Here is a 15,795-nt window from a genome sequence, read left to right on the forward strand (position 1 = left end):
GATGATGGCGTGACTATTGGAATTGGGATTGAGCATGTCAGACTTGGCAGCATGTGGAATGTATATCTGTAATACCTCCCTCAACTCCACAACCGTCCAGGGCCTGGTTTCCAAGGCGATGCTTTAGAAAGTTTTTAGTCGCTGTGCTGATGGAGCGCTATGTACAAGGCCAGTCAAAGTCCTCTAGTACTCCACTCCCTCTGCCTTGACTCATTTGTTTCGCCCTAGGGCGATGGATCACATAACAAATGCTCCACAGCACGCTCCCTGCGATGCGCTCTGAAAAGGATGCTCCGAACCCCACTAGGAGATGCCTTGTCTGTCGCCTCACTCAAAAAATAGGCTCCAAAATACTGTTGTTATTTTGATGTGAAGATATTGATCTATAAAGAGCCTTTCTGTCATTTCCAGATCTTTATACCATTTTGTCCTCTTGCATTGTTCGAGGTGTCATCCAGTCATGTGTGGAGACATGATCACATGCACATTTATACAGGCAGCTTCTCCAGCAATGCCACAGTCTATGTTCTATGGCAAATAGCTACAGAACAAAGCAAGTCATACATACTGATATTTTGACCAATAATGTCTGTCTCTCTACTCAAAGTTATCTGAATTGAAATGCTATAAAATGACCTCAAAGTAAGAAATGTATTTGAGTGGCTGGTAAGACGTAGTAGGTCCAGCCCTGGACACATTCTCAGACAGATGTTTACACTGTTCCGCCTCCTAGAGAGGGTGCTGCCCAAGTTGGATGACATCAGGGGCATGGCAACCGTGCCTTCCAGCAGCAGGCACTAAATCCCCCTGGTAAACAGACTAAACCTGTCAACCTAAGGAAATGGGAACCACTGTAATCAAGGCTTTTCTCACCACCCAGTGCTGCAGCCTAGTACACAGTATTAGAGATTGATCAGGCAGTATCCCAAAAGTTGGCATGAGTCCTCTGCATTAGTATCTGAGTCCTCTGGTTTCATCTGCTTTAGTATCTGAGGAAGATCAGGGACCATAGACGCTGCTGTTGGAAGGAAGCATATTTACAATATTAAAATGAGAGGCATGTGATTTAATTATCTTAATCAACCATTACATTTCTGAAGGAGGAGATTGCAGTGCTTTAGAATTAGATCTCATTCAGTTAGGCTTTCAGGGTAGTTAGATGAATCAGAGACAAATTGGGGCATGACTCATTTGTTTTGCACCCACACACTAAAGGGAACCACTCCACCATCCATTAACACAGGCACTTCCTGTCTGAAGGCAAGTGGAGCACATCACTTTCTGTGACCTTCGCCATGTGTCTCGGTTGTAATTAAAATGTGTTATGTAATAAGGCTAAATCTCAATGGAAGGCCGATAGGGAAGTCAACGTTTCTAATCTCAGCCTACAGTACAGTGCATCATGATTAGACCAAGAGTTGTAAATGAATATTGCAGATTATATAGAGCCGTGTGAAATATTCATCACTGTAATGAAGCTGTGGAAAAAACATCTATCCCAATAACTAAGAACGCACCAATACAGTTACGCAACAGAACAGAGAGAGGAACACCAACACAACATCATCAGTGAGTGTCTGTAGTTTCTCTATGAAGAAACACCATATAGTGCATTCAGAGCAATGACTCCCAGAGCAATGACACTGCAATCAATCAAACCCGCCTTAGATAAGATGACGCAATGACTTGTGTAAAGACTATTTACACAACTACTGCCTATGTACGCAAACCATAATCTTCTGTCTGAGAGAGGCTTAAAAATGAGAGCGGGAAAAATAATACAGTAATATGTGGACTACTGCTAAGTTAGGCTTTTAAAACAAACATATTCACAATCAGGCCATGTAAATGCTGCAGTGGGGGAAGTTTTGGTGTCAAACTGCTGGAGAAGCTCATCATAGTGTTCCCTCTGTATGAAACCAAGTACCGTTTACAGAGCCGGCCCAGTCCTACTCCCTCATCTGCCTTAATTACCTTCTGGATTAAGGTGCACCTTGCAGTTTAGTGGAAAATGTGCATGTAATTACTGTAATTAGCACTAGGCTATCTTTCGACTTCATTCAATCCTTTTCCACAATTAATGCATATTCAGTAGCTTAGCGAATCAGCATCTCACTTCTTTAAGGGGCCTCGAAGGTGGTTGATGCGCTACAGTATATTTGTACGTTACTTAGTCCAACTAATACTGAATACGAGTCAGGAATTAGGTTTACAAAACTGGAAACATGACTGGGGAAAAAAAGTCACATAAGCAAGATTGCCTTTATGTTGGCTTCAACTGAATACTGATGCAGACAGTCAATGGCAAAGCAGCTGAACATTGATGACCGCCCGGGCATTGAGATGGCAGTCAGTCATTCTGCAGGGCTGTCCGTTAAGACCGAAAATACATAACATTTTAATCTCCAGCACAGAGCAGAATGTGATTGCAGCCTCACCAAGGCAGTTACCACCGCTCAAAGCTAATTTAGCCCCGTTTACCGAGTGCCCCATTGTACTGAACAATATGTTACCCTTCCAGAATGCTCTGCAAATGGCGGTAATAATCTCTATCATCAAGGTCCCATTTGCAGATGTAAAGACATTAGTAATGACCCCTGCACTTGGCAGTAGGAGTGATTTTAAAGCCCCAGTGCCAGGAGAAGTAGTGGATTTGTCAGACCTGAGCCCTCCCCTGTTGAGGCAGATGATGCCTCTATGTGCCAAACATGCCGACTTCAGCCTAGATATGAACACCCACAACCAGAGAGCTTTGTGTTGACCACACCGGTTCATTTATATGTCTCAATCTTGTCACCTGGAATCCTTGATCATCATTCATATAGGGCAATAAGTCAGATGTCATACTTGTTTGTGTATCAGTATTCTGTATGACAGAGTCTGATGGGGAATATTGAGTAGTTACTCTGAAACCTTAGCCCAGAACCATCTCCAGTGTAGCCCTGAGGTGTCTTTGCCTTTTGTGATCTAATGGATCACTCTTTCTTCTCTCTCTTCAGCATCTTCAAACCATTCTGGGAACATGAATGAGGCTTAACTCTCTGCAGGTATTGTAGCTTAGTGTTATGACTGAGACCACACATTCCTAGCTTCAGTAGCGCTAAGTAGGTCTAGGTCTACTCTTGGGGCTTTTGGCTCATGTTTCAGATTGACTACATCCCATCAGTGATGAATGCTTCCATCTAGAATCACTGATTTCAGCTTTCACATTTTTGGGCATAAAGCGCATAAGGCTGGGATTTCAACCACTCAAAGTTTGCCTTAGTGGGATTGACCATATAATTCTATTGGAGTCAGCCAGCAGTTCCACACATTGATCTGTGGAGGTGGGAACGGCTGATGTTAATAACACATGGAGACTTTTTCCTCTCACTTATCCAGGCAGCAGCAATAATTTACTATGTTGAGTTAGGAGTTTGCAATCAATACATAACTATGACATCGATATTTTTGAGAGAGAGAGAGGAAGGCAGGCAGCAGGCCAACAGGGTTCCTCTCAGGTCAAATGGAGGAGAGAATCATTATGGGATGATGACATCGCTGCACGCTTCTCTGCCAAAGCCATTGTCTCTCAGTCCACTGCTTTCACCCGCTGAGCCTATGGGACTGCAGACCGCACTCTCTCTATCATCTCTCTCTCTCTTTATCTCACTCTTTATCACTCCCTCTCTATCTCTCTCTTCATATGTGGCTGGCTAGATTGCCACGCTAACACCAGATAGGCCCAGAACTTTTAGCTCTTTCCCCTAGTCATTTGTCAAAACAATTATGGAAATGAATTCTGACTCAGCCCTCATCGCTCGTGAGAAACTTCACAAGCTGGGGCCCTTTCATTCCCATAGAATGCTTTTCATTGAGGGTATTAAAAGATTAATATTATGTTTATAATGGGAATTGAGCTGGGATCCTGGTGCATAGGCCTTTTATCTCCTTTGAGAGCTTGCCATGCGATTGAGAGATGGCACAGCAGTAGAGGTCACAATAGCAAACAAGAAATGCCTGTTGGTTTAGTATTTTCTTAAATAAACCTTTGATTAAAATGTTGTCCTACCTGGCTGGGAACAATGTGTTGCATCTGCTCTTATTTGATGGAGAGCTGTAACGGACAGTCGTACGAGTGATGCCAATAGGAGTCGGTTTAAAAATGAAAATGTTCTGAACATTTTAACATATTAAAAACACAGGCAAGTTGGCAACACGTTTAAGAGATGCACAGTTCTCCCCCGGTTATTCACCCTGGCATATAAAATATGGATACAATTCTCTGAAAAGGGCATTTTATTTTCCATTTCTACTCTATCTTCTTATGACAGACGTTTTCAAAAGTATTAAAGTGATGAATTATTGACTAGGTTTATCTGGTGACAAAACAAATAGCCTTATTCCGTAGGCCAGCACCCTGGATCAGTAGAGGGGAGGGAGGATTAAGATTAGGGGGAATTTCTCATGGCTTTTGAACTGTAAATGTAAAACGTATTTCCCCCTTAAATTCTGTGTGACCAGAAAATCACTTTATAGTCAGATTATCCAGGCTTTCAGTTGGAAGTCATTTTTGGGATTTAATGGTCAGCCACTCACTTAACTGTCAATCATCTGTCTCCATAAGTGTTTTTTTGATTGTTGCAGGAAGTCAAAGTAATGATAAACCTTTCAAGGTATCCCTTTTAGTTTGAGGACAATGCTAACACATCCCCACACAGTTTTAACTTTCTTACTGATGAACATTTACTTTGATCTCCAGCACCCGCTCAAACAATCCATTGGATGTGTGTTTGTTCTATGCTGTCCTTTCTCAACCATCATACTGATGCTCTCTCTGCCTCCCCAAGGTGATCTACGCTCTGAACACCAAGAATGACGAGCACGAGGCGGCCATCCAGACGCTGAAGGAGGCTCACGAGGAGGAGGTGCAGCAGATCCTGTCGGAGACACGGGATAAGATCATGCAGTACAAGAGTAAGATCAGCGATGAGATGGACCTTAAGCAGCGCATCCAGTCGCTCGAGGAGTCCATGGAGCTGCACGAGCGCATGAAGCGCCAGGCCCTCGCCGAGTTCGAGACCTACCGGCAGCGTGTGGAGGACATGCAGCTCTGCACCGAGGCCCAGCACACACAGCGTGTTGTCACCATGTCCCGCGAGGTGGAGGAGATGCGGCACTCGTTCGAGGAGAAGCTGCGCTCTTTCGGCACGGCGCAGGCCCAGTTTGAGCAGGAGAAGAAGCTGGCCCTGGAAGAGCTAAAGGCCAACCATCGGCAGGAGGTGTCGGAGCTGCTCCGCAGCCACCAGAGCCAGAACCAGAACTACAGCAAGGACCAGGAGAAACTGGGCCAGCTGCACAAGGCGGAGGTGGAGTCCCTGTCGGAGCGTGTGGAGGAGATTAAGGGGGACAAGAAGAGGCTGGTGGAGGAGTACGAGGCCAAGCTCAACAAGGCCCAAGCCTTCTACGAGCGCGAGCTGGAGGCCATGAAGCGCACGCAGCAGCTCACCGCAGATAACCTGCAGGCCTGGAAGAAGACTGAGGCGGAGCTGCGGAGGGAGTTCCACATGCAGGAGGCAGCGTTGCAGAAGACCCTGGGGAAGCTGCGTTCCGAGCTGCAGAGGGTGCAGGAGGAGACCCGGGAACATAAGGAGAAGTCCCACAAACTGCAGGTCTCGCTCACTGCAGCCGAGAGCAATATCAAGGTAAGAGAGCCTGTGGAGATACCCAACTGTGGCTTAAACATCCTAATGAAAGCCCCCAAAGCTATTAGTCTTAAAGAGATACATGAGTGAACATCATAGTAGAGGATATGTAGCATTGATGTTAAATTATCACTGTAATCTTTAAACCCTGTAATCCTTAAACCCAGAAAGCAGTTAATATCTTAATCCTGAAAATCCCATTGTGGTTTAATAGTCATTTAATGAAATGATTAGAAGTTAAAATCAAACTTTGAAGTGCGCAGGATTAAAAATGTGTAATCCACAGTTTGATCTAAATTTAAGGGTCCATTTAAATTGCCGTAATTAGACCTCTTCATCATTCACACTCTCCTAATGTTTAATCATGGTGATTTTACCAAAAATGCTCCTACCTAGAATGCTCCTACCTAGGGTTACACGATATGGGAAATGTTTTTATCAAATATTGCTGTTGCGATTTGATGTGCGATATAGATTAAAACAGTTGGAATCATATAATTAAACAATAAGGCATGAGAACCCGGGGATTATTGCGTGATAACTCCCAACTAAGGGCTGTTTTTAGGAGGAGGTTATCACATGATAATCCTGGGTTCGAGGGCCGTATTTCTTCTATAAAATGGTTGGCAATATATTTAAAATATTAACATGTTTTCATTTAAAACGTTTTTTAATGAGTACATTTGTTTTATTTCATCCTTCCAGCAGACGATTTAGTCCGGGCAAAAAAACTGTTCTTAGTTCTGAAGTTGCTAACCAAACAGACTGGTCGTTAATTCTATTCTCACGTTTTGATCATGTCGTTCATTCTATTCATTCCATGTTGCTATGCTAAACAAATCATTGGCATGTAGCTAACTAGCAGAGGTTCAATGATGATGAGAGACAATGATGACGAGATAAATAATTTATAAATAGGCAACAACCAGCTGATTGTTCAATAAAATATTGCTAGGCTAACATTACTTCTCCTTTGCTAGCTAGCTAGCCAACTAAAGCGAATACACAATCACATCAAGCAGCTGAAATAGCAGCAAACTATGTGCACTTTAGTTTGTTTTACCTTAGTTTCTATTGCAAGTCCTTTGGATATATCCATTATCATTATTCTGATGAATGAATTCGCCTGGCTCAGAGAAGCTGTCAGTCTCGTCACGTTCATATGTATAGCACGTTGGAGATTGCAAAAATAACTTTGCTTTGACTCAGGGAGGAATGTACCCTATAACACTGGTTATTACAGATATTCCCCTTCAGTCAGCCAAAGGCCTAGTCACTGTAACATGTATTGGTGGATCTTTGTTAGCTACTTTCTCTGAATGTATTTTAATGGATAGCTCCCAGGAGCTCTTCCAGTGAGTTTAGTATGGGACGGGTGCTCAGGTGTGACACGATGATATCAGCCATGCCGTCACAATTACATTTTTCATTAAGGGAAACAAAACAAACTGTGAGGGTGATTAAAGCGTGTCCTCTCCACCTAAACAGCTCATCACACACACACCAGCAACTGCTCACCAGGGAAATCATACCACACGGACCAATCAGAATGCATCCCCTCTCTTACTCCTGACAAGATGTTTATTTTACTTTAGCTAGCATTGTTTGTCTCTCTACAAAACATGCAGATGTAATTTAAAATCAAATCAAATACAACAGGTGTAGTAGACCTTACCGTGAAATGCTTACTTACAAGCCCTTAACCAACAATGCAGTTCAAGAAATAGAGAGTAAAAAATAAACGAAAGTAAAAAAAATATTAAAAAGTAACACAATAAAATTACATAATAATAACAAGGCTATATACAGGGGGTACCGATACCGAGTCAATGTCCGTGGGTACAGGTTAGTCGAGGTAATTTGTACATGTAGGTAGGGGTAAAGTGACTGGATAGATATTAAACAGCGAGTAGTAGCAGTGTGTGTGGGGGGGGGGGCTCAATATAAGTAGTCCTGGTGGCGATTAGATTAATTGTTCAGCAGTCTTATTGCTCGGGGGTAGAAGCTGTTAAGGAGCCTTTTGGACCTAGACTTGGCGCTCCGGTACCAGTCTATGACTTGCGTGACTGGAGTCTTTGATAATTTTTGGGGTCTTCCTCTGACACCACCTAGTATATAGGTCCTGGATGGCAGGAAGCTTGGCCCCAGTGATTGGGCCGTACGCACTACCCTCTGTATCGCCTTACGGTCGGATGCTGAGCAGTTACCATACCAGGCGGTGATGCAACCGGTCATGATCAGTCCACGATCAGCTCCTTTGTCTTGCTCATGTTCAGGGAGAGGTTGTTGTCCAGGCACCATACTGCCAGGTCTCATCGTTGTCGGTGATCATGCCTACCACTGTTGTGTCGTCAGCAAACTTAATGATTGTGTTGGAGTCGTGCTTGGCCACTCAGTCGTGGTTGAACAGGGAGTACAGGAGGGGACTAAGCACGCACCCCTGAGGGGCCCCGGTATCTATAAGGATATATATAAACGTGGCCTTATGAGGGAATGTGGCACTTAAGGCCTAAGATACTTTACAACTCCATCTTATCTTCAAATTGATATTTGGCAAGATTTCTGTGATTTCCACCGAGGCATTCTTAAATTGAATATCATATTTTGGCTTGAGGACATATAGTCCCAAAATCAAAAACAAGTACTCCCTACACCGATCCTTCAGAAAAAGGTTTACATTTTATATTGACATCTTAGTTATTTAGCAGATGCTCTTATCCAGAGCGACTTACGGGAGCAATTAGGGTTAAGTGCCTTGTTTAAAGGGATACTATGGGATTTTGGCAATGAGGCCCTTTATTTACTTTCCCAAAGTCAGATGAACTCGTGGATACCATTTTTATGTGTCTTTCTCCAGTATGAAGTAAGTTAGAAGTAGTTTCGCGAGCCAAAGCTAACTAGCGTTAGCGCAATGAATGGAGGTTTATGGGTATCTGCTAGCATGCTACGTTAGTCTACTACCTCTTAGCTTCCTTCATACTGAACACAGAGACAAATAAAATGGGGAATTACATAAAAGGCCTCAATGCCAAAATATTCCTTTAAGGGCACATCAACAGATTGTTTTTCATCTAGTCGGCTTAAGGATTCGAACCAGCGACCTTTCGGTTACTGGCCAAATGCTCTTAACCTCTAGGCTACATGCCTCCCTGCTTCCTACTGCCCCACCAGACAAGTCAATATATTTACATATGCATGAGAACTCCACTTCCATATGGACTATATTCCCATGGGAAATGTAAATCTAAGTGACTATTTCATGGTCAGTCCTTGAGAGCAGTAGAGAACATGCACCGTACTGTAAAAGCTGTCCAATTAAGAATGAAAAGTGGCTAGTTTCTCGAGCTCTACATCTCTACAGAGAGAGTGCAAATGCAGGAAAGAAAAAAAGAGAGTGATGGAGAGAGAGAAAGTTAAGTGATTATTAGAGCATATGAGTGAGTGAGTCGTGTGTATATATACTGTTTCATTGTTCTGGCAGAGAGAATGAACACGGGTCAGGAAGTTGACCCTGTGCTATGCGTGTCTGTGCCTCAGGAGGGTAGGCTAACCTGTGCTCTGTGTGTCTCTGTCTATGCTCCAGGAGTTGAGCAAACAGCTGGACGAGGTGACGCAGGATGCCGAGATCGTGGAGATTCGACAGAAGGAGGCGGAGTGTGAGCTGGAGGCCACCAGAGATCGTGTGCAGCAGCAGGCCACAGAGATCCTCCTCAAAGCCAGTGAGTTAGCATGTCTCCCTCCTCCCCAGCCTTCTTATCCTACACTCTACGCTATCCTTCTCTTCCCCCCTCCTTTCTCTGTTACAACCCACAGTACCGCACTACCTGAACAACACTAATTAACCACAATTTGAATAATAACCCACACCACTCTTAGTCCAAACTTGATTTCCCCCAACGTTTAAGTCTATGTACAGTTGAGTCTAAAGTTTACGTACACCTTAGCCAAATACATTTAAACTCAGTTTTTCACAATTCCTGAAATGTATTCCTAGTAAATATTCCCTGTCTTAGGTCAGTTAGGATCACCACTTAATTTTAAGAATGTGAAATGTCAAAATAATAGTAGAGAGAATGATTTATTTCAGCTTTAATTTCTTTCATCACATTCCCAGTGGGTCAGAAGTTTACATACACTCAATTGGTATTTGGTAGCATTACCTTTAAATTGTTTAACTTGGGTCAAACGTTTCGGGTAGCCTTCCACAAGCTTCCCACAATAGGGTGAATTTTGGTCCATTCTTCCTGACAAAGCTGGTGTAACTGAGTCAGGTTTGTCGGCCTCTTTGCTCGCACATGCTTTTTCAGTTCTGCCCACACATTTTCTATAGGATTGAGGTCAGGGCTTCGTGATGGCCACTCCAATACCATGACTTTGTGCTCCTTAAGCCATTTTGCCACAACTTTGGAAGTATGCTTGGGGTCATTGTCCATTTGGAAGACCCATTTGCGACCAAGTTTTAACTTCCTGACTGATGTCTTGAGATATTTCTTCAATGTATCCACATAATTTTCCTCCCTCATGATGCCATCCATTTTGTGAAGTGCACCAGTCCCTCCTGCAGCAAAGCAGCCCCACAACATGATGCTGCCACCCCCATGCTTCAGGGTTGGGATGGTGTTCTTCGGCTTGCAAGCATTCCCCTTTTTCCTCCAAATGTAACGATGGTCATTATGGCCAGAGGACATTTCTCCAAAAAGTACGATCTTTGTCCCCATGTGCAGTTGCAAACCGTAGTCTGTTTTTTTGTTGGTTTTTTTACCCCCTTTTTTCTCCCCAATTTCGTTGTATCCAATTGGTAGTAGTTACATTCTTGTCTCATCGCTGCAACTCCCGTATGGACTCGGGAGAGGCGAAGGTAGAGAGCCATGCGTCCTCCGAAACACAACCCAACCAAACCGCACTGCTTCTTGAGACAATGCACATCCAACCCGGAAGCCAGCCGCACCAATGTGTCGGAGGAAACACCGTACACCTGGCGACCTGGTCAGCGTGCACTGCGCCCGGCCCGCCACAGGAGTCGCTAGTGCGCGATGAGACAACGATATCCCTGCCGGCCAAACCCTCCCTAACCCGGACGACGCTGGGCCAATTGTGCGCCACCCCATGGGCCTCCTGGTCGCGGCCGGCTGCGACAGAGCCTGGGCTCGAACCCAGAATCTCTGGTGGCACAGCTAACACTGCGATGCAGTGCCTTATACCACTGCGCCACCCGGGAGGCCCAGTCTTGCTATTTTATGGTGGTTTTGGAGCAGTGGCTTCTTCCTTGCTTAGCGGCTTTCAGGTTATGTCGATATAGGACTCGTTTTACTGTGGATATAGATACTTTTGTACCGGTTTCCTCCAGCATCTTCACAAGGTCCTTTGCTGTTGTTATGGATTTGATTTGCACTTTTCGCACCAAAGTACATTCATCTCTATGAGACAGAACGCTTCTCCTTCCTGCGTGGTCCCATGGTGTTTATACTTGCGTACTATTGTTTGTACAGATGAACGTGGTACCTTCAGGTGTTTGGAAATTGCTCCAAAGGATGAACCAGACTTGTGGAGGTCTACGATTTCTTTTCTGAGGTCCTGGCTGATTCCTTTTGATTTTCCCGTGATGTCAAGCAAACAGGCATTGAGTTTGAAGGTAGGCCTTGAAATACATCCACTGGTACACCTCCAATTGACTCAAATGATGTCAATTAGCCTATCAGAAGCTTCTAAAGCCATGACATCATTTTCTGGACTTTTCCAAGCTGTTTAAAGGCACAGTAAACTTCTGACCCACTGAAATTGTGATACAGTAAATTATAAGTGAAATAATCTCTGTCAACAGTTGTTGGAAAAATGACTTGTAGATGTCCTAACCGACTTGATAGTTTGTTAACAAGAAATTTGTGGAGTGGTTGAAAAACGAGTTTTAATGACTCCAACCTAAGTGTATGTAAACTTCCGACTTCAAATGTATATATCAACGACTTCAAGTCATGAAATATTAAAATAATGTTGGTTAAAATTTATGAAGTCTTTGCACCAGTTTGCATCAGATATTTTCACAGGTACCTACTGTATATAGGCTTCCAGCTATTCTCAATTATGTGTCACGCGACTCTTTCCTTATCACTGGTCTGATACATTCCCAGTGGATGGCAGAATGAACCAGAACCCAGAGATGTTTTTAATTCATTCTGGAGGTAGGTAGCTCCAGCTTCAGCTAGTGTACCTGTTGACAGGAGATTGTGCTGTGACAAATCACTTCCTGGTATCCCGGCAACAGAGGCCGAGACCTCTTCACCCCCTCCTGGCTCTGGAATGTACCCCGATGGGGAGAGGGCTTACATAGACCCCCTCACCTAGCTCTTACCTAGCCCTGCAACATCTGTTGTGGTTTAAATGCCTGTCATACCATGGTCAAGGTATACAACAAGGACAGAGAGAAAAATAACGTGTTTGCCTTTGTGTCTGGAATTTTCCGTGGTGCCTATTGTGTAGCTGTGTAATACTGTATATATCTGCAGCCCCATGTTTGGCATCAGACACAGAGAGGCTGCTGCTGCTGCTGAAAACACTCACCTCTTAGCTGTTGGAGAAACACTTAGAATATTAGCATCACGGCTACTTGGGCTTATCTGAACTGCTGTAACATAACTGTTTAATGGTGAAATGGTGTATCCCTGCATTAATGGTAGTCATGAGCCCAAGGAGGTGAAAGCCGTGTTCAAATTAATTATGCCCAGTTTAAGGCGAGCTGCGCTTTGTACGGTCTATACTGCAGCGAGCCCTGCTGTATACTCACAGCCATGCCTGTGTGATCTCATTTGATTATTAGTGATGCCTTGCTGCATCAATATTTCATCTGGCAATGAAATACTGGCTCACCGAAACGTCAATGTTTAAACAGTACATGGACCCAGGTCAACTCTCTGTGGATATACTGCTGTTACAGGTAATGTCATTCTAATAGCCCTGTCTGGCTGGACTGTTTGCCACTGTGTTCTCTCTCTTCATCTCTCTCTTCATCTCTCTCTCTATCTCTCTCTCTCTTCCTCTCCTCTGCAGGTCACATTGGCAGCCTGCAAGCCACTCAGATGAACCACGAGGCAGCCATCCGGGACCTGGAGTCTGAGAAGTCTCGTCTGAAGGACAAAGTGGTACGTCTAGAGGAGGAACGCGGGGCCCTGCAGAACAAGTCCCAGGCACTGGACGACAGGCAGAGGCAACAGATCCTCTCCCTGGAGAAGGTGAGCCTTCAGGGGTGTGGAGGGAACTGTATTTCTGCCACTGGAGCCTGGAGTTGTCTGAGGACACACTCTTATTCTGCACCAGCTCCTCTAAGGAGAAAATATTAGGTTTGAACGTGTTTACAACAGATCTCCCCAGTTAAACACTCCTCACTGCTTTACTGGCCATCTGCCGCAGGGCCTAAATCCACTCCTCCATGCTTAATTCACTACTAGTGCTGAGCGATTAGTACTTTGTGAGGTCGGTTTGACTATTAAAAAATAATCACGATTTTCGATTTGGGTTTCAATAAAAAAAACGACATTAATGACATGACATTAAAATTATTTTAGAGGTTCCCTCAGCCATCACCTGCCTTCTTCCTGACACACAGTAGGTTGGTTGAATGCTGTAACAACACAGACTTAAACAATAAGAGCCCCATGATGGTAGTGAATGACCATTACCGCTTAACACTTATTAACCATCATTTATTCACTTACTTTACTTCCTTTCATAAAATATTACAGTTGTGTAAATTACTTAGTTTTTTTTGTCTTTTCTTATTTTTCATTCCGTCATCATCTGATCTCTGCTCAGACAGTAGCAGCCAGCCAGTCAACCATCTAATGTTATCTCACGTTTATGTGGTGTACTAGGTTGAATATTTGCCTAATGAAAACTTCCAATCAGCCTAGCGTTCCACATAGTTCTTGACAAATTCTCTCGTGAATGATTTGATTTCTCCCTAGAGAAAACGGCGTGTTGAGCTCACTAACTAAATGGAATTCAAGTAATTGAACCGACGTCGGTCAATTAGTTGTTAAATAACCGAAAGAAAGCCCAACATTTTGATTAATCGCTCAGCGCTATTCACAAAACTCAACATCTTGGAAAGAGAAGTTACTGGACAAAACCATTTGTTGTTGACGTTTAGCTGATTATTTTGATATAGCAGACTACACTTTAGCTGTAAATAGACATCCATTTTGTGTCACAGTTCGCTTCATATATCTCAACTATTAGCCATGGCTGCTACTTCCACTATAGTCAGCATTTTTCTTTCAGCCATGCTTTCTGGTTGTAAAATAGCATTTAACTTCAATGATTAATGTCAGATTACACATAAAAACTCAGATTTTACGACTAAGCATTTAGATGGTTCCTTGGAAAGTCCTCTGTGCTCTCAGGAGTTACGGAGCCCTGAAATATGCATGGCTTCTGAACACACAAAACTGCAGATGGTCATGCTCCTTATTTACCAACAGTAGCGCTGAAGACAAACTGCACTTCCCCCGTAAATGAATGTCAAGTATAATCTATTTTTCATTCAGCGTTTACATTATGGTAAAATGTACAGTTGAAGCTTTCGCAATATGCCATTCTGCATGACGATATCAGTGGAGGCTGCTGAGGGGAGGACGGCTCATAATAAGGGCTGGAACGGAGCGAATGGAATGACATCAAACCATGTGTTTGACGTATTTGATATCATTCCACTTACCACGAGCCGTCCTCTCCAATTAAGGTGCCACCAACCTCCTGTTATCAATACGCGCTCAAGACAGGGAGCGTGTTCTGTTGACAGTGACCCGCACCCCTCAATGCTATGTCCCCTGTGTCTCAATGACACTTTTTATTTATTTAACCTTTATTTAACTAGGCAAGTCAGTTAAGAACAAATTCTTATTTACAATGACGGCCTACCCCGGCCAAACCCGGACGGCGCTGGGCCAATTGTGCACCGCCCTATGGGACTCCCAATCACGGCCGGATGTGATACAGCCTGGGTTCGAACCAGGGACTGTAATGAAGCCTCTTGCACTGAGATGCAGTGCCTTAGACCGCTGCGCCACTCGGGAGCCCTAGCCACTTTTACCGCAATGCTGTAGCCTGAAAACCTGACCTCATCTCTCCAGTTCCCAGGAAATCTTCTGTTCTGTTTGCCATTACCATAGCCTTGAGTTAGGTGTTACTATGGCAACCTGCTGTGAACGGAGGTGTGAGTGAATTGTGCAGTAATCCACTGGGCCGCTGGCATTCTGAGAAACGCTGCTCTCTCTCTCTTGTCTGGTAATAGAGGCCTCTCTCCGTTCTTTTTGGCTTGCTGCTTGAGCCTCATCTCTGAATGTGAATAATGTGTCAGAGGGGATTTGAAGCATCTGCAGGCTGTCACTTTCCTCCGTTACAAGACACCAAACAGCCGTTCACGGGTTACCTGTATGTGACTGACTCAAGCTCACTCAAATGACCAAGGAAATAGAAATAAGACAGTAATGAGTTTAGCATTCTGTTCACAGCTGGGTTTTAATAAAACTAGAATCAAACGTCTTTTGATTAACACAGGGCATACTGTCATGGTGTTGTCTCTGTGTTGTTCCGTCAGACTCTACGGGAGGAGAAGCAGATGTATGAGAAGGAGATGGTAAACATGCGTGCCAAATACGAGGACGACGCCGCCCACTTCAAAGAGTCACAGACCCGGGCGCTGGAGGAGCTGTCGAAAAAACACCGGACCACTCTGGAGAACACACAGACTACTGCCGAGACGGAGAGGAGCTGGCTACTGGCCGTAAGAAGAGTGTACACACACACACACATACACACACACACACACCTTAGGTAACACTGCACTGAATCTACGCAACACACACACACACACACACAGCAGTGAAGCTGCACCTACACACCTCAGCAATGGGATGGGATTGGGATTTCCACTGCAGAAACGATTACTTCACCTCCAAGCTACGATTTGCTATGATTTGGCTATTGTTATGAATAGCAAATGGCCTTGGCTTACGGGGTAATACATTATCTAGTTGCATTATTGTGCAGATCTGTACCAAACTACACTAATCTGCTCTTGCAGTGCACAGTGCCATTACAACCACCCTAATGAACC

General features: G+C 44.1%; 1 protein-coding gene across 8 annotated transcripts in view; it reads left to right on the top strand.

The window, feature by feature from the left end:
- The window catches only part of fam184ab (family with sequence similarity 184 member Ab), a 204,527-nt gene that overhangs the window by 42,883 nt on the left and 145,849 nt on the right, over nucleotides 1-15,795 (top strand). For all 8 annotated transcript variants that reach the window (XM_071370060.1, XM_071370059.1, XM_071370066.1 and 5 more), the window contains 4 exons: nucleotides 4,830-5,684; nucleotides 9,268-9,403; nucleotides 12,729-12,910; nucleotides 15,277-15,462. In XM_071370060.1, coding sequence (XP_071226161.1) covers nucleotides 4,830-5,684; nucleotides 9,268-9,403; nucleotides 12,729-12,910; nucleotides 15,277-15,462 — 1,359 coding nt within the window. The remainder of the gene's footprint in view (nucleotides 1-4,829; nucleotides 5,685-9,267; nucleotides 9,404-12,728; nucleotides 12,911-15,276; nucleotides 15,463-15,795) is intronic.

The sequence above is a fragment of the Salvelinus alpinus genome, chromosome 27, assembly GCF_045679555.1.
Source record: "Salvelinus alpinus chromosome 27, SLU_Salpinus.1, whole genome shotgun sequence".
NCBI lineage: Eukaryota > Metazoa > Chordata > Actinopteri > Salmoniformes > Salmonidae > Salvelinus > Salvelinus alpinus.